At 27.1% G+C, this 21,009-nt stretch overlaps 1 protein-coding gene across 1 annotated transcript in view; it reads right to left on the bottom strand.

Annotated features, from left to right (window-relative positions):
• LOC111688001 (chondroitin sulfate glucuronyltransferase) overlaps nt 1–7,665 on the bottom strand; it is a 37,862-nt gene extending 30,197 nt beyond the window's left edge. The window contains exon 1 of the mRNA XM_046945409.1: nt 6,217–7,665. Within this exon, the coding sequence (XP_046801365.1) occupies nt 6,217–6,531 (315 nt within the window). The 5' untranslated portion in view covers nt 6,532–7,665. The remainder of the gene's footprint in view (nt 1–6,216) is intronic.
• Between the last annotated feature and the right edge of the window lie 13,344 nt (nt 7,666–21,009).

Raw genomic sequence — 21,009 nt, 5'->3', positions numbered from 1 at the left:
AGAACTGAACTAGAACTGAACTAGAACTGAACTAGAACTGAACTAGAACTGAACTAGAACTGAACTAGAACTGAACTAGAACTGAACCAAAACTGAACTAGAACTAAAATAGAACTTAACTAGAACTGAACAAGAACTGATCTAGAACTGAACTAGATCTGTACTAGAACTAAACTAGAACTAAATATAATTTATCAAACCATAAATATTTATTAAACAAGTAAAATAATTGAAGTTTAAGTAATGTGTAATTATTTAATTTAAAGCCTTCAATCATTTAATTTGACATCTCTTTTTAATTAAAACAATCTAACTTTATGTAAAGCTTTTCGAAAGAATAAACATATTTTTTGTTTATATTTTATTTCTAAGTAAATAAATAAATTTAAAAGAATAAACATTATTTATTATAGCAAGGTAGTATCAAATTAATTATTGAGCACATTTCAAACACGTGTATTTACAAATTTGATTCCCGAATAATTGAATAAAATTTTCTGTGTAATTATTGCCGGAGTATTCAATATACAAAACTTTATGCATAGTTATTACTTTTTTTATTTTGTTTTAATTTATATTTTTGCTGATATGAATTTAATGACCTTTTTTTAGCTCTTCTTCTTCACTTCTTATCATATTCGCAAAAAACACGTCATATTTTGCTTTTGGCTGTGTACTATTGATTGATGTATTTAATGAAAAGTTATAAAATTTTTAAAAATAAATGTATTTTTTTTAATTTAAACGAGCTATTAATGGTTAATTATTTGACAATATCAAGCATAAATATTGGAGTATATAAAAAATTATTTTTTATTTGCAAATAGTAGAATATGTCATAGAAAGAGATTTTTATATAGAATCTAAATTTTTTCAAACCATTTTTAAAAACAAACTATTATTTGATGTCTTGTCTAAATGTGAGATTGTGTACGTTTACAAAAAAATATCTATTTTAAAATAAAATATTTAAAAAGTGGTTTCAAATGTTTAAATCTCGTGACACTATTTGTCTATCAAAGTAACCGCTGTCACTCTGTGGCATGTTAGGTTTAAATGATAAAAAACTACTTTGCGTGGAGACTCTTTCAACACATTTTATAGGTTTAAAATATTTGGATATTTAATATTAATTTTTTTAATATCAGGGATGGAAAATTCAATACTATTGAAGCTTTATTTATTATTTTTGACATTATATTCATACTTTAGTATATATTTTAAAAGAACAATCGACCAGAACCCTAAATTTCCTCAATAAATAAGGTGTATCACTCACAATTTAGTGGAATAACTCGTAGTCCATTTCACTCGTTTCTCTTATTTGGATAATCTTGAGATTTCGTGCTATCTGAGAACACCAACTATTACTTTAATTCGATTAGGGAAATCCAAAACATAAAAGAGGCTTGTGCTTAAATATCATCGCTCTTTTGTAGAGTGAGGTAGTCCGATTCATCGAGCTAAGTACCACGTGATCTTCCAAACAACCATTAGAGAAGTTTCAATTGCATAGTCTGCTTGATTGCTATGATCAAGAATCAATCATTATAATTGCGAAAAAAGTGTACATTTTGTTCCCTTGAAATTTTCATTTCCCTCGAAAGGAAAAATTTCCATCGTGAACGTTTTGCGAACAATTCATTCACAATAATTGATTTTGTATGGAACAGCTGTTCAATGTTTACAAAATTACATCAACAAGTTATACAACAGGAGAATTTTTTTCACGACAAAAAAGTTAATGAACGAAAAAAGTGAAAAGGGAACATATTTCACGTGAAATAAAGATTGGCGATAGAAGTGAATGTCTTATTTCCTTTAAATTACCCTTGTCTATTGTCTAAGTGTTGCGTTCAAGACCCTTCTTAAAATCATGTAATATTAGAAATTCTCTATCAAGTTGAACTTAATCAAAATTTATGTGACACAAGTGTTCCAGTTCATATATAAGTTGAACTCTTCGTGAGAACTTTAATATAAATTCTAATCTTCAATAATATTCAATGATTGATTTTGCTAAAAGGGCAATATGTTCCCCGAATATTGAAATAAAGATCGATCTTGCTTCTAGTATTGAGATAGATTCAAAACTATGTTTTTAGATTTTAGATGTCTTGAGATTCAACCTGAAATCTAGATATTTTTCAGACAATTATAAACTAAGATCGAAACGATCATAAGTATAATGTTTGCAGAAAAATATTCCCTTTTACATTATGAATTTAGTAGATTTCATAGATTTTTCATGAAAAGTACGATCTGAGTATCTAACTTGATGGCGGAAAGAGCAGTTTATCCTAATCTTTTAAATATCAACCTCATGTTTGGTTCTTAAAGACGGCAGGAATACAATATATTGAAAAATTTGACTACAAGTCTGGCTACTTTTTTACATTAGACTTTTTACAGGGACTTTGGAACAGGAAGTAAATCAAAAAAGTTGTACCTAAACTAGGTAATACTTTTATAGTATCTAGATGTCTCTTAACGACATTTTCACTTTTATTTTAGTTATTTACTTAAATTAATAAATATGACGGCAAAGTATAAGTTAAAATAAACTAAAATGTACTCTAATATTTAATATATATGTTTGTGTAGTTAAAAAAGCAAAATGTAGTTAAAAAATATACCGAGAAACGCAACTTAAAATATTAAAGTAAGTACAGATAATTTATAATCCAAATAAATGCTGTTTTATTAACTTAAATTAACTTGAAGTATGACTTATACGTTATTTTAAAAATTTAAATACAATACAAATGTACGTAAGTTTGTTTGCCTCCAAGTAGTTATGTATGGTAGGTATGTATGTATATATCTGTATCTGGGTTTAGCTGTAGTCTGTCTGCCGCTCTGACCATTTACACATGCATACATATGTATAAGGAGTGAGATCGAACAATTTTTAACACACGTTTTTCATTACATTTTTCAACCAAAGTATTATTTGTTTTTTTTTTGATCAAGTTACCTTTGAAAAACATGTCAGTTATTATGTGTAATGTCAATTATATTAATTTTTTTGTTAATCTGATTAAAATGAGTGATCAGAAAAAAGTGCGTACTGAAATTATTAAATATTTTCAACTAAACCCAACTTGGTCTTACAAAAAGTTGGCCAAGCATACAAAGGTCTGCCGTCAAGCTGTTTCCAATGTTATTAAACAGTACCGGGAGAACTTGTCAGTTGATAGAAAACCTGGTTCAGGTAGAAGGAATGGTCCACATGATGTTTCTAAAGCCAAAAAATAGAACGCATTTTCAAAAGAGCTCCCAACACATCCGGTAGGAAAGCAGCTCGGTTAGCTCAGTGCTCGGACTATTTGGTACGAAAAGTTAAAGCTAATGCAGGTTTAAAAACATACAAGACTCAAAAAGTTCCTGACAGGAACGCTGCTAAAAATTTAGAGGCCAAAAAACAGAGCACGGAAATTGAAGTCAAGTTTTATAAAAAAATATTCTTGCTGCATAATGGATGACGAAACGTATGTTCTGGCAGATTTTTCGCAACTTCCAGGTCAAAAGTTTTATGTTGCTGATGCTCGAGGGAATGTTGAAGAAAAGTTTAGGACCCAAAAGCAGACAAAATTTCCCAGAAAGTTCTTGGTATGGCAAGCAATGTGCAGTTGCGGCATAAGAAGCCAATCATTTGTTACAACGGGCTCTATAAATACCGAAATTTACATCAAGGAATGTTTACAAAAAAGGCTGCTTCCATTCATAAGACTTCATAATGTGTCCACTTATTTTTGGCCTGACTTGGCATCCTGTCACTATGGTAAACGAGCCCTTGAGTGGTACAAGAACAATAATATGGTATTTGTACCAAGAGAGGCAAATCCTCCAAACTGCCCGGAGCTAAGGCCAGTGGAGAGATATTGGGCTCTTGTTAAAAGAGAATTGAAGAGTACAAAAAAGGTGTCCAAAAGTGTGGTAGATTTTAAATGGAGATGGACTACATGTTCGAGCAAAGTGACAGAAAGCACTATAAAAACGATAATGGAAGGGTTTCCGAAAAGGGTTCAAAATTTCATCACTAGTGATTAAAACTATAAAAATATTTTTTTTTGTAAATTGTAATAATAATTTGAATCAAATAAAAAAAAATAAAGCTGTAAGTTTAGTGGTTTCTTTTTTATAAACATATATGTATGTTAAGAATTTTTCGACCTCACTCCTTATACATTTGTATATAGATTTGACCAAAGAGACACTGCAAACAAAATTACGAATACGAGTAGTACTTGTACTCGTACAAGTACAATACTATTTTTATATTATAAAGATGATTACGGTCAAGTGAAGTAATCAAAGCAAAAAGTAAGAAAAAACAAAAAAAAAAAAAGATTTAAATTAAAATATTTATGGTGCACATAAAATAAGCTTTTATTTTAGTTTTGTGTAATAAAAAAATAAAATAAAATAAAATCACATTTATTCACTCTCTCGTAATCTTGGAAAAATAACTATAATAATGACAGTGTAGTCGTAGTTAAATTAATTCGCTGCAGCAAAACAGCAAAATCTACTCGTAACAGCAAACTGTATCAAAGATCAGAGTTTAAAGTATCATATAACATGATGCAATTAACAAAATAGTAGAAATACAAAATAAGTATTATTATTTTCATTAGAAAACATTTCAATTGCACTTGTAGTTTTCTATTGTGCAACACAGCTTACAACTCAACTCAATGAGGAGTTTGTTGTGATGTTTGTTTCTTCTATACAATTTTGAATTGTATTGTATTTTCAACATCATTACCACATGGTGTTGAAAATGTTCAGATTGTTTTTCTTTTTTCAAGATGCTAATTGATTTTTCAACTAAATCATTGTTGTGGCATGTTGCCATCGATAATTATTTGAAAATATGCATGTAAAATACAAAGTAAGATTTTGGGGTAAAATGTTGGTGTTTTTCAAATGTCAGTTTTTAAAATTAGTTTGAAGTTTTTTTCTTCTTTTTTTAAAACACATGTTTATGTAGTTATAGAAATTCTATAACATTTTATATCAGACCGTATAAGGCCGACGTATAGGTAGAATTGTTTGTTAATCTTTTTAAAAACCAAGTAAATTAGAGTTTTAAAGGATTATCAAAACAAAGGATCTTCACAGAACCCGAAACAATGAAAAACTAAAGATAATTATCAACCGATTATCAAGACATACAGACTAAATTATTAATCTTTAGCAGTAGCCAAAGTTGGAAACAACCTGAATTAATAACGATTAAGTTCCTCTCAACAAATCAACTACTATTACATCTCAAAAGTGAAAAATTAGTTTGTACCTCTGGGACAAGTTCCATTCTTAGAAAAAGGACATTTAACAAATAAATGAGAGTAAAGATTTGGATCGGTAAGTTACACTCAAGATGTCATCAAAATCATTTAACATAATTAACTGATGATACAGTACTAGATATATTAGTTATGGAATAGAGTTTGCGATGAAATCCAACGATCCGCTAAACAGAAACCCCAGATAAAAGCTAAAACTTTAAGAAAGAAAGTAACCTACGTTCTCCATTTGGTAACTTCTGACTTTACAACCGGTAACTATATCAGTTTGAAGTCCAAAATTTAAACTCAACAAATCTTCCTCTTAAAACAAACAAAAGTAGTCTGTTAAGATCGGAGTTATGGTAGAGATTTTGGTTTATATAAATCGAATTTCATCGCTATAATAGTACTTTGAAGCCATATACATATAGAGAACTATAAGTGATAGCTCAATTGTGGAACGAAAGTTTTTTAAGTAATTTGCTGCTAGGACCTTAGTTGGGACTAGGTAAAATTGTGGACCTATATACCAAATCAAAACTTGTTAATAAAGAATATTTATGCAAAATTTTAACCCACTAACTCCAGCCGTGTGGTTACTATCATGATTCCAACAGACAGACAGAAGGACAAAGTTAGCTAGTGTTAGATTCAGGATAAATTTACATTTGTTTTATTTCTGTTATTCCTCCAATTATATAGAGTAAACAGAATTTCGTTGGGGCATTCGTTGTCTTACGAATGGAATGACAATATCGATGTATGATAAATTTCCAAAAAAAAATATTCCCTATATATAGTTATTTTGCCACTGAGGTGCATTTTGTAAACATCTATTGAAATTATCACTTTTTCTTTAAATCCTAATGTACACATGATATACATACATTGTATGTATATATGAAGTTGTTGTAAAACTTACCGGTTTTTTAGCTGCCAACGGTTTGTTAATCAAGTTTAAATGTGGCTCGAATTCCTGGCCAAATTTTTCTATTAAACTATTTTCAGCAACCTGTTGTGGACATTCTTCTTGCTGTACCAATTCCCAGATGTCTTGAGGAACATAAAATGACAAGACCAAACCCAAAAACAGACCAATGACAAAATAATGATTACGACTTAAACTGGAACGACGCATTTTAAACGTATAGCTGCTGGTGTTGCTGTTTTTCTTGCTGCTGCTGGTGGTTATTGTAGTAATTGTAGTGGTAATGACAGACGAATAGGAAGAATGCATTGAAGAACATGTGGGGAAATACAGTGATAATAAAAAAATGCGAAATAACAACAACAACACACACAACTAATAATGCTGCATGATGCACTGTCACGCAATGTGGTCAGTCTGTTTGTGATGATGATGATGTTGTTCTTGGTATTGCTGCTGCTGTCGTTTGGTTAGTTGTTATTGATAAATTTGCTGGTTGCTGATTCTTTTTTGTGCGTTTTTTTTTTTTTTGTTGTTCTTCAATTCATACACTGCTGACACTGATCTTGGCACTAGTTTACGAGTATTTTTTGTTGTTTTATTATTTTTATTCTAATAAGCTGTTTTTCTTTCTTTTCATTTATTTGTTGTTGTTTGTTAAGAATTCTTTCTCTTTGCAAATAGTAATTGACACATTGGTTATTTATTTGTTGTTTTTATATATTTTTAAATTATGATAATGATAAATGTTTATTTATTACACTTAATCAAAACATAATTAACTTTATCATCAACATCGTTGTAATCACAATAACAACAATTATAATCATAATTTGCACAATTTACTTTATTTTTTATTCTTATTCCACAACATTTTTGCCGACACTGACTTTTTTTCGTTTGTTTTAATCAAAAAACAATAAAACAAATACACGGTAGAACTTTTTTTAGTTCTTTATAAAAAAAGAAAACCAAAATTTAATTTATTGCTCTGCTTTTGCAACTGATAATTTTTTTTGTTTTTCCTTGGTTTTTTTATTAAATTTCATTCGCACTTTAATTTATTTTGGAATTTTTTTCCTTGGTTCCTTAGTTTTTTCTTAAAGGAACCGGTTGTTTTATTTCAAGGAGCATTTATTTCTTTTTTTCACCACAAATGTTTGCTTTAAATATAAACATCATCATCAACACGAGACACCATTTAAATGAAGATTTTATTTAGTTTAAACAAACTAATTTTTTAATTAAATTTAATTAGCAAAAACCCAAAAAAATTCTACACAAAAGGCACCAAACACAATACGAAAACGTAGAAATTGAAAAAATGCCGGGCTCTTATAAATAAAACAACAACAGAACAGAAACAATTAAATAAAAACACCGAATTTATTAAATATATAAAAGAAACCCGACAAGCGTCTAAACAACCGCACGCGTACGAAAGTAATGTCAAACTGACAAGAGTCGATTTTAGTGTCACGTTAATAGAGTGCTAATATAGACAGGGTTGTATTTTTTAGTAGTAGTAGTAGCGAAAAACAAAAGTTTGTTTAAACAATGTTAGAAAACCCTAAGGTATGTTTAAATTTAATAACAGTTTAACTTAAATTGTATGTTCAAATAGATTTTAGTAAAAATAAGTTAAAAGTATGTTATTTTTTAATACTTTCTTAGACACTCTGCTATATTAAGCAGAACAAGGTATTTTCTATATTTTTTTAATATAATTTTAAAATTCTTAATTAAAAAATAATGTTTATTATTTCAATTTTTATTAGAAAAGTAAATATTTCAAATTCACAATTTATTTTAAAATTTACTAAATTTAAAATGTGTACACTATTTAATGTCTTCTTTTAATTAAGTGATGCCAAGTTAATAAATGGTATTATTTATGTGCTATTTTAAATAACATAAGCACAGTTTTACCATTATGTTTTTTTCGACACTGTCTTAACATATGGTAATAAAACTGTATTATCATTTATTTTTAAGGTTGCCATTATTATCACTTTTGATAAGAAGTGGTAACACAGTCACTAATGAACAATTTTCAGGAGAACGCAAAAAATTTGCAGAAATTTGAATAAAAGTGCAACTTTTTTTTAATATTGTGCTTATTTTGATTTGGAAAAATAACTTCAACTTTATTTTCAAATCTTTTGGGAATCACGATAAAACAAATGATGGTAAATTTAACACAAACAACAGTTGATTCGATTAATCCATTCTGAAAACGTCAGATATCTGCTTTTCTACAATATTAAACTTAGAAAATAAAATTAAATATTAAGATCCCAATTGAAGAAAAATCTGTAAGAAAGGATTTTTGATACTTTTTCATTCTTCAACTGGACTGACTATTTTTAAAATAAATTTCTTTAAGTCTGAAAATGACTTTTTTAATAAAGAATTTGCATAAATTATGAATTCACTTTTAGCATAAAGTAAAAAAAAAACATTTTCTTGAATTTTTTCGCTAAACTTTATTATTGATAAGATTTTTTTCCCGTGATCCATTTTTAAGGAGGAATATCTCTAAAACTGTATACTAAACACGAAAAAATTAAAAAAGATTCTCTTTTCTCCACCAGCGATTGAAAAGCTTGATCTCAGTATAATATGTTCAAAAAAATTCTACAAACGTTTCGAATTGGGTGTTAAAAAAATTCCGTAATTTTGAGGTTATCGCGGAAAAATAATTAAAATTTTGTTAGTGTATTTCTGATCCGCCAAACGACTTTTATTGTATTGTACTAAACCAAATGGCAAACTATTTTTAAAATATTTTTCTCAATCAGCTAAAGATTATTACCAATTTCGACCCACCCACGAAAAAACATATTGCAGACCAAAAATATTATACAAAAATTTTAAAACTATTTTTGCAGCAATCAGCTCAAAATTGCGGAATTTTTAAGATCCATTTCGACAAAAAATCTAAAAAATTTTATTTTTCAAAAATTACACTGATGTCAGGATTTTCAATCTCGTGTTTAGTACATTAATAACTTATCTATTGAATGGTATTCCTACATGAAATTCTTAAAAAGGACTCTGTAATGTACATGTATCTTGTTCAGATGACACAATAAGAATTCACTTATTCGTCCTGGTATGTTCAGGCTTGGAGCTGTCCTTGCCACAGTGTATTTTCTGTGAGTAAGAACTAGGGTTCTATAAATCGACTTTCGAATAATCGAACAATCGACTTTTTGTCGAAAAGTCGAAGTCGACTATTTTGTTCCAAAAAAGTCGATAACTCGACTATCGTCTATGAAAAAAGTCGACTTTGTAAATAAAAGTCGAAAAGTCGGAAAGAGTCGAAAAAAGTCAAAAAGTTGGAAAAAGTCGGAAATTCGGAAAAAGTCGAAAGAAGTCGAAAAAGTCGAAAATAGTCGGAAAAAGTCGAAAAAAGTCGAAAAGTCGGAAAAAGTCGAAAATAGAAAGAAGTCGAAAAAATTCAAAAAATTGCAACAAATAGAAAAAATATAAATAAAATTTTTTATTAATAATAAATAATAATGTTAAATGGCAACATTATAAATTTACGCCTCTGGCAACTTTATAAATTTTTAACTCTGGTCGGAAAAAGTCGAAAATAGTCGAAAAAAGTCGGAAAGTCGAAAATAGTCGAAAAGTTGGAAAAAGTCGAAAAGTCGACTATTTATAAAATATTAAAAGTCGAAAAATCGACTTTTAACTAAATGCAAAAAGTCGACTTTTCGTGAAATGCAAAAAGTCGACTTTTCGTTTCAACTATAGAACCCTAGTAAGAACATGTCTTTGTCATTTTTGATTACTTATTTTGGACGTATGGCCATCACATCTGCATGGTTGTAAACTGAAGTGACGTTTTTGCAACTCAGAAGTTATGCAACGGTCCAGGAATGGTAAGAGATTAGATAGTGCTTGTAGATATATACGGAAACTGGCATCGGCATGTGGACGTAAGACGCACAAAAGGACGGTGGTGAGTCATCTAATATGTTTTTCTAAAAGTACCACCATGACATAAGATCGTTCCGACAAGGTTTAACGTGAAACTCTTCAACTTACATTTCTATCGCGAAGTCAATTTTTTTAATAAGCCAATTTTTTTGCAACATCAGAGAATATCAAAGGTACAAACCAGTTTCATTCATTGACTTTACACATAATTGCTTGAAATCCCTGCAAACACTTTCATTACCAACTAATGGGGTACAATACTAAAATTTACTTACACAGTAGCATTTTAACATGGTTATAGACACCGCTTACAAGTAATTAGAAAAAAAATTAATGTAAATCGTATGAATAACTTATAAAGCTTCTTTAGCTTCACGGAAAAATATGACTAATGAATTAGAAAGTATTTAATGTAATAAATTCGCAATAATAAGTTATTAGATTACTTTTAAGTAATGATGACGATATGTAGTTGTCATTGAAAAGTATGTTAATAGGTAAATGGTTAACAATGGAAAGTCAAAGTATTGCTGGGATTTGTTTTAAATAATGAATGCTCTTTTATATAGCGATCCTTTGATTTAGTTTACAATTTGTAATTAATTAAAGCATTATAAATTTGTTTAACCAAGAGTTTTCATTAAAATTATATACAATTATTTACCTTGAACTACAAATCCTTTATCAAAAGATTTACCACACACACATACATATAGAGTACATGCATACACATATATACATATGCATGTATGTATAAATATTTGCTTTGAACTTTAATCAGTTTTTTCTTGCGTCAAGTTTTTTAATTTAGCTTTACCAGCCTTGAACTATGAAGGATTTTTTTGTTGTTATGGCAAATATTATTTGGGGTACAATGCTATTTTTCATATAAAACGATACAATTAAAATTTTAATTTTAGAAAAAGAATTTAAAATTTTTTTCAAATAAAGTGAAACTTGAAATGCATTAAATTTTGTAAAATATCTAGGAAAATTTATATGTACAAAATGTTCTGAGTATGTACCACATAAAAATTGTTTTATTAATACATTCTACCCCATATTGCAAAATGAAAAAAAAAAAAAATAATAAACAAATAAAAGAACTCTTAACATTTGAAATGTAGTTTAACATTGAACATGTCATCTGTTTCCTGTTGATATCATGTGGAAAATAACAATAAAAGGAAGAAAAAACAATGAGCAACGCTTTTATAACGGCATTTACTCTGTTCCTAAACTGCCTCCACCACAATTGAGTAGTAAGTGGCCATAAACAATCAACAACCCATTTTTATTTTATCCTTTTTTTCATTTTCCTTTTTGGGGGTATGAAAAGGAACTCTTCTATACTGCAATGTAATGAAAAAGAAACAAAAAAAAAGAAGAAATATACATAAACAACAACGAACAAATTGAATGAATGAACGAAAAAAGAATATGACAAAATAAAAACAACAAAAAATTTGGAATCAATAAATGTCGGCACTCTTTTTCGAATTGTCCTAGTTTTTTCCAAGTTCGAAATACATACATATGTGGAGAAAATCATTGAGTAAGAGTGAATTTTTTTGTGAAATAATATGGTAATACCTGTAAAAAAAAATCTGATAATTTCGAATTTTGCAGACTGTAGAGCTGCTCAATGAACATCTTATGTAGGTTGATGAAATGTGAAGAAAAGGATGCCATATCAAGGATATGGTTCATTTTTTATAAGGATGCTTACCAAAGCAAAGAAATTTTTTAAAACATGTATCTATTATCTACCTATCTATATATCTATCTATCTATATATCTATCTATCTATCTATCTATCTATCTATCTATCTATCTATCTATCTATCTATCTATCTATCTATCTATCTATCTATCTATCTATCTATCTATCTATCTATCTATCTATCTATCTATCTATCTATCTATCTATCTATCTATCTATCTATCTATCTATCTATCTATCTATCTATCTATCTATCTATCTATCTATCTATCTATCTATCTATCTATCTATCTATCTATCTATCTATCTATCTATCTATCTATATATTTATCTATCTATCTATCTATCTATCTATCTATCTATCTATCTATCTATCTATCTATCTATCTATCTATCTATCTATCTATCTATCTAAAATAGTCGGAAAAAACCGAAAAAAGTAAAAAAATAGTCGAAAATAGTAAAAAAGTCGGAAAAATGTCGGAAAAAAGTCGAAAAGTTGAACTCGACTATCGTCTATGAAAAAAGTCGACTTTGTAAATAAAAGTCGAAAAGTCGGAAATAGTCGAAAAAAGTCGAAAACTCAAAAAAATCGAACATAGTCAAAATTAAAAAATAAGTGGAAGGAGAGTCAAAAACTCTAAATTAGTCGGGAAAAAACCGAAAAAAGTAAAAAAAAAATATTCGAAAATAGTCAAAAAGTCGAAAAAACCGAAAAGTCGAACTCGGCTATTGTTTATGAAAAAAGTCGGAAAGTCGACTTTGTAAATAAAAGTCAAAAGTCGGAAAAACTCGAAAATGGTAGAAAAAAGTCAAAAAATAGTCGAATATTTTAAAAAAGTGGAAAAAGAGTCAAAAACTCTAAAATAGTCGGAAAAACTTAACAAAAGTAAAAAAATAGTCCAAAAGTCGACTATTTAAAAATATACTAAAAGTTCAAAAGTCGACTTTTTACTAAATGAAAAAAGTCGAAATATCGACTTTTAACTGAATGAAAAATGTCGAAAAATCTAAAAATCGACTTTGCATAAAATGCATGATTCAACTATAGAACCCTAATATACTGTTATTCTACATCCGCTATTAAAAATAAATTTAAAAATAGTTCTAATCTGATTTATCTTTACCATCTGGCAACACCATTTGCTTTTGCCAATCTGACAAAATTGCAAAAGTAGTCGAATACAAAATTAGTCATCGTTAGTTGGTGGAAGGTATCACACTATATTTCTCGGATAATGTTTTAAAATTGAAAGTAGAAGAATATAATAAAAAACACTTTTTTGTGCAAAAACAAAATAATTAATTTTAAATTATAAACAAAAGTACATAGGAAAAAACAAAACATACGTTCGGTGATAAATGTGAGTAAACAACATGAGAATGCCAAGAAAACCATATGTGAAAAAAGATAAAATTTACAAAATATTAGTGAAAAATTAAAAAAAAGCAAAATGCAAAAGCAAACCCCCAAAAAATGGTAAAATTCATAAATTTAGAAAAAAAAAAAGAGTTTTAGGACAGGCAAAGCCTAAATAAAAAATACCAACAAAAAAGCTGCAAACGAAAATTAAAAGAAAAGAAATACAAAAAAAAATTATCAAGTGAAAGAAACGCAAGAAGGGAATTGTAAAATAAAACTCAGCTGCAGTTAGTTGGCAGAGGAGAGCTTACAGATATTTCGAACTTCTTTCTCTAAATAAAAATCACACAAAATATAACACTGTTGTTGTTGTTTTTTTTTTCAGCAAGAGTCAAGTGCGTAAAGTGAATTTTTAATTAAAAAAGAAAAAAACGAAGATTTTAATATTGACACAAGCATTTTGCTAATTTTTTTTGTATTTTTTACATAATTAATAAAAACGGGTTTTTTATAAATAAAATACTAAAGATTATTTTTTGTTTGTTTTTGAATTTTTTGTATTTGTGAAAAACAAATAATCATGAATTAAACAAACAACAAGTGCACATTTGGATTTTTGCTTTGATGTTATAATTTAGGAAAAAAATGTATTAGTTGAACTAAAAATATAAAAAAATATTTTCTTCGCTACAACAAGTAAAGAAAATAATATTTGCACCGCAAATTTTTAAAGAAAACAATTTTAAGTTTTATGTTTTTTTTTAATTATACATTTTGAGCTACAATGTTTTGGTTAAAAAATGTACTTGTTGTTTTTGTGGTGTATGTGTGCGTGTCGTGTGTCAGTTGAGTTTGTGTGTGTGTGTGTCCATCTAACAAAAGAAATGTTGCCAGAAGTTAGCAAATAATCCATTTTCATATATAAAATTGTGGAAATAAAAAAAGTGAAAGCCAAAAATACTCAAATGTTTTTACAAATAATAAAAGTTTATAAAACCAGAATGTTACTTTCTCATATCTATAGCTTTTTATTCAATCAGGATAATGCATGTTTAATTGTATTTTCATAGGTTTAATTTTGATAAAAGCTTCAAAATTATTAGTTTAAGTACAAAAAAGTACAAGTTTTTTATAGTATTTTTATTCCATTAAAATCCTGTTATAATAGGTCCAATATTGAAGAAACTCCAAAAATTAGAAAGACGAAAAAGTACCTAAAACCAGTTAAGGAACAAAAAGTACCAAAACAAATATATGTAGATTCACACTTACTCCGGTCTCTATAGGCTTAATTTCATGTTTAAAAGTTTAATATTATAAAAAATTAAAAAGTAACAGTTTAAAAATGAAAAACTGAGCCTTGCTAAATTTTTGTCTTAAAATACAAATTTTCCTCTTTTTGCACTTATCACAGTTGTCAGTGACTTAACACGTCAAAACTGGATTGAAATATTAGTAATAATTGGAAGAGTTGGAACATGTAGCTTATTGTTAAACCTTTTTGGTAATATTAATAGTTTTTAATACTTATAGGCTATAATATTAATTAAGAACATATTCGTTTGTTGTTCTTTAACCTGGGAAAACCCAAATTAAATTTTTTTCAATAAACATTTGCTTAAATATTTAAATATAACTAAAATAATGAAAATTATTATTATTCTAACCCTCATTTTCGCAATGTATTGTTAAAATTTATAGTAAAGATAATGTAACAGTTTTCATACAAAAATTATTATAAAAGGCAGAATATCTACCAGTTAAGCGTTAACCGGAGGTTGAGATAACAAGCCTAAGATTATTATTCATAAACAGGGCAAGGATTTTCATGCACTAAAAAATTGAAAATACGCTTATAATATGCACTATAAAATGGGAAAATATGCACTAAAAATGTGAAAAATATGCACCAAAAAATATTTCGCTGTGAAGGTACATAATAATATATATTCAGATGTTAAGTTTTTGACAAATAATATAGAGATTTTTAAGGACCGCTTTATGTACTATCATACCACTTTAACGGAACCACGAAATGACCAATATAAAGACTAAAAGAAACAACTTTAAACATTATATATCTAATTTCTAAAAGTCGAAAGCTTGATAGCAATTCTAATAAAATTTGGTGAATGAATGTATTTTTGTATTAATTATTTTTCTTCCGAATCGTTTGTTAATGTTTTCAAATGAATTATGGACGTGAGAGAGATGTAAGAACAAAATTTCATAAAATAATCTTTTTATATGAGCATATATGGTCAGACTCAGAAATTGATACTGAACCGATAGTTTAAGGACCAATATTTTGGACGTTACAGTTAGTATTTAGGTGTTCAATCGAAATTTGTTGATATTTATTTAATAAAACTCAAAATGCGTGAATACCAAATTTGTTGTAAAAATATGAAATCTCTGTATTTCTACAAAGCAATATGTTTAAGAAAAATTAAAATTTATGAAAAATATGCTGTTAAAATGTTGCAAATATGAAAAATATATGCAATTTAATGCAAAAATGCATTTTGTTCTTTGATTCGAAAAGAAACCTAATTAAAACTAATTTTGTGTTATCGACTACAAACATGCATTTGTATAGAAATCCTTGTCCTGTTCATAACAATTTATTACAGGTTTATACGGTATGTTAGTGTTCTAGTCTGGTAGACCGGAGGTGGTGGTTTCGATTCCCACCTGAGACACCTTACAACAGGGCCAATAGAGGCCTAGGTGTATTTCTTCGGATTTTATGTATATACATCCTCCTTTCAAACTAACTAACTAACTTAGTATATTCTATGGTATAGTTTTTTATATAGTATTCAAAAGTCTTGTTTAGTCTATAGTCTATAATCATATTTTTAGTCGACTCTAAATTTAAGTATGTAGTCGGTTTATGTAGTCGGGCTTGAATTAAAAAAGGATATATAAAACTAAAACATTTATTTTCTTAATCTGGCAACTTTTGAAAAAAATAAAATATATCGCCATCGTCTACGACGGCGCTAAAAATAGTCGTCAACTGTAGTAAAACATGATTATTGTGGTGTGTTGCTTGCTGCTGCTTATTCAGTTAGAAAAGCACTGGTAACGAACGAACGATTTCATTATTAGTACAAGTATAAGTATTAGTAGTATAAGGAATCTACACAAAACGCTTTGCTTGTTGGCTGATTGGCAAACTGACTGACTGATAGTCTGGCGGGTCGATACAAACAGTAGAAGTAGAAATATAAAACGTACGGCTGGCAAACGCAAGTGCTGCGCGACTTGTTCATTAAATTTAAAAATAATTGTTCCGATTTTTTAGTTGTTACTCATCCAACACCAAAAAAAATCTCGAGAAAAAATTTAACAAGTTAAAAAAAAAATAAATAATAATAAAACAAGTGAAATAAAAATAAGCAAATAAATAATGTGATTTGTTAGTGCAAATTCTTTACAAGAAATTTAAAATAACACTACTGATTCTAATAAGAAGAAAGAAAAAGTAAGTTTTTTTTTTTATCCTGCTCTATAAAAAAGAGAAAAAAAGGCAAAAAAATTAACAAAAAATAATAAAAACAATGCATAATTGTGTATGTATGTCACTCGTATGCGTGTAGAAGAAGAATTAAAAAAAATAGTGTCAGTATGTGTGTATGTTTGTAAAACAAAAAAAATTATGCGCAAGTTTTTGGTTATTTTTTTGTTCGTTCTACTATTCGAGTTCTGTTTTGGGTCGCAGCACCGTTAATAGGTTCAAAAAGGTGTTGCAGGTAATTTGTTGCCACTCTGTTGCTTATTTCGCGTGTATGTGTATGTCTGTATGTATGAAAGTTTGTGTGCGAGTGTTTATTTTATCAAATTTCACCCCCTTGACAAAACAAAAATATCTATACATTAGCAATAAAAATTATAAAAGGAAAAAAAAAAGAAATGTATAGCAACAACAACAACAATAAGGAGAGTCTAGTAGAAGTGATAGCAATAGCAGCAACAACCCCTACTTAAAGCTCACTTTCACATCTACACACACAAACACACTCTCTTAGAAGGACCCACACAACATTTTCTTCTTTCTATCTCTATTTTTACAGTGTATCTCCAAATTCATCGACCCAATAATAATTCAAGTCAACCTGTTTGCAAGCAACTCTGCAGTATTCTTCACTACCTCTCTCGTCCTTCTCTTTTCTTAAGAAATACAATAACAAAAACAAAAATTAGTTGGTCATCATCACATTTTGTTTCATCTTCAACTTTCTCTGTCAATTTTATTTTTACCGTTATTTATACTGTTCATAATATTTAAGGAGACGTTGAACAAAAGTGTTTTGTTTTAAATATTTATTAAGAATTTAAAAACAAAAACAACAAAACACTCGTACAAATAATTTAAGTAAAAATATTTGCATTCTGTTGTATAAAAACACAATTTCTATTTAATCAAGTGCTTCAAATTAAAAACAATTTAATTATTCTTTTTTTTTTTCTTTCTTCTATTAAAAACAATTCAATTTTTTTCTTCGTAAAATAATATGTAAGGATGGTAAATAGTGTGACACAAATTTAATCAAGTTAAAGTTGCCATACTATTGTGAATGAATTTTAATTTACAATTACGATAAATTTTTAATTTTAGTTAAAATTGTAGATAGATAGATAGATAGATAGATAGATAGATAAATAGATAGATAAATAGATAGATAGATAGATAGATAGATAGATAGATAGATAGATAGATAGATAGATAGATAGATAGAGAGATAGATAGATAGATAGATAGATAGATAGATAGATAGATAGATAGATAGATAGAAAAGTAGACAGATAGATAGATAGATAGATAGATAGATAGATAGATAGATAGATAGATAGATAGACATTGTGACGTAAAACTGATGAAAATGTCAAATTGATATCTATTGGATACCAAACTGACAATTCAATTTTATGTTACCATTTGTAACATAAAAAAGAGAAGTAAAATGTCTACTTTAACTACTTAACCTAAGATTTGCAAAATAATTATAAACGTAAATAAAATCTCAATTATTTATAAATAATTTACATTTTAAATGAAAACTTTGCACTTTAGTTAAACACATCAAGAACATCAGATACAATAACATTCTGTAACAGTTGACTTGATTAAAATGACTTAATTACAAGTTAAAATTAATAGTTTCTTTGCACAGAAGAGACACTGACTTGACTGAATAAATAACTGACAGACGGACAGACAGACAAGACAATTATAATTACTAACGTCAACAATGGGAGCAAGGCACTAGTCAGAGAGCGTCGAGTACTGCACATGGTGGTTGTGATGTCTACAATTGACACTTTTCGTATTTAAATAATTCTTTCTTTCAACACTCTTAACACCTAATGCTCTTCTGAATACAAATAAATAATAATAATGATAATGATTATTATTCATCACCATCATTATCGCCATCTTCATCAGGGGCACTTATGCAATTTTTACATTAACAGATGGTTGTTTGGTTGTTGTTACGTTTTTACAAGAAAAAAAATGCAAAAAAAAGAAACATGAAAAATAGCTTGTTTTAAAAAAGTTCTATCTAGTTCTCCCTGGCATAAAATATTTATAATTCTTATGATACTTAGTTGTTAACAAGTATTATATAGTGTAGTTTTATTCTATATGTATTTTTTCATGAAAGTTATTGATTTTTTCCATAAATCATTTAATTATCAACAATTATTTTATTGTTTTTATTTGTGATTTTTTTTCTAAGTTTTATGTATGATTTTATATTTATTTATAAAAAAATGTTATTAAAAAAAATTGCCGTTAGATTGAAACATTTTGATAAATGTTTATTTTTCTAAGAAATTTTGTAGACATGACACGTAAACAAATGAAAAATTAAAAAAATAAATAAAAAAATTTTAAATTAAAGAATTTGTTAGAGACCAACCAAAAGGTATTTAGCATTTTTTTAAATAGACAATTTTAAAAAATACTAAAAAATATCTGTGAAGAATTTTTCAAAATTTTTTGTATAAATTCAAAATGTATTTAATTTTTTGTATAAAAAATTTATCGTTATTATTGTTATTTTTATAAATGTATTGAAAAATTTTATTTCAATTAAAAACGATTTTTTATATAGAAATATTTGTATAAAAAGAAAATTTATCTAAAATTTTTTTAAGAAAAAAATCATCGACATAAATCCAAGAGATAATTTATCAAAACGCTTCTAAAAAGAAATTAATTGAAACATTAATGAAGACTATATTTATAAAAAGTGGCCTCCGGTAGTTTAGTGAGTTGGTTACCCACCTTTGACACTGGTTAAGGAGCACACAACAGGCCCGATAGAGGCCTAGGTGTATTTCTTCGGTTTTGATGTATATATGTACATCCTCCTTTTAAACTAACTAACTATATAAAAAACTTTTCTAAAGAAAAAATTTACGGAAAATCTTCTAAAAAAAGATTTCTTTAAAGAAGATTCTACCACATAGATAGAATTGGTAAAATAATCTTTCTATAAAGAGAAAATTTATCGGAATATTTAAGAGGAGAACATTTTATCAATAATTGTCTATGAAAAAAAAACATTTTTGAAAATTTGCAATAAAAAGAAGTTTTATAGAAAGTATTTAGTAAAAGAACTTTTATCGAAAATTTTTTAGATAATAAGAAATTATTTAAACAATTTCTTAAAAAGTGAGCATTTTATAAAAAATGTCTATTAAAAAAAAATAATAATTAAAAGAAATGTATCGAAATGTATTTATGAAAAGATAATTGAAAGAAAAAATTTATCGAAGTTATCTATTTATCGAAAATATTCCTTAATATTAAAATATATCGAAAATTTTCTGTAAAAGAAAAAGAAACAAAAAAGAAATTTATTAAAAATTTTCTATAAAAAGTTAAATTTTTCTATAATTTTGTATAAAATTAGAAATTATCGATAATTTTCCATACAAAAATTTTCGATGATTTTCTATAAAATTTTCGATAAAAAGTTATTATAATTTAATTTTTTTTTCACTTAAAACAAAAAAGGCTTAATAGAATTTAAAAATTTTCGATAGTTTTCTAAAAAAGAGAAAATTTTTAATTTTCTATAATTTTGTATAAAATTAGAAATTTTTCTATAATTTTGTATAAAATTAGAAATTATCGTTAATTTTCTATATAAAAATTATCAATGATTTTCTATAAAATTTTAGATTAAAAGTTATTATAATTTTTACAATTTTTTTCACTTAAAACAAAAAATCTTCAATAGAATTTAAAAATTTTTTTTATATTTATCAAATATATTTTTTAAAAAAAGGTCGAAGCGGTCGAATAATGAATTATTATGTCTTTGTATAATTCATTATAAGACGTTATTAGACTACTTATATGTAATAAGGACGATAAGTAAGCAGTTGCAACTTAATGTCTAGGTAATGACATTCAGTTGTAACTAGTCTAATCATTAATAATGAATAATATAAAGACTTTAGTCATCTTTTCCGTGAAACTATACAGACTTTCTAATTTTTTAGTCATCTTCTTCTTGAAGCTACAGAAGTTATATATGTTTTAATGTATTATTTACATTGTCTACTTTTTCTTATTACTTGTAAGCGGTTGTGATTATTACTTGCCACCAATGACAACATCATATTAAAATGTCTTAAAATTCCATTGTGTAAGTAATTTTTAGCATTTTAACTTTTCAAGTGGTAATTGAATTTTTTGCTGGGTATTTGAAACGAAATTTTCTAAAGA

This window comes from Lucilia cuprina, chromosome 3 (assembly GCF_022045245.1).
Source record: "Lucilia cuprina isolate Lc7/37 chromosome 3, ASM2204524v1, whole genome shotgun sequence".
NCBI classification, from domain to species: Eukaryota; Metazoa; Arthropoda; class Insecta; order Diptera; family Calliphoridae; genus Lucilia; species Lucilia cuprina.
The sequence above is the reverse complement of the archived record's forward strand: the minus strand, read 5'-3'. Positions and strand labels throughout refer to the sequence as shown.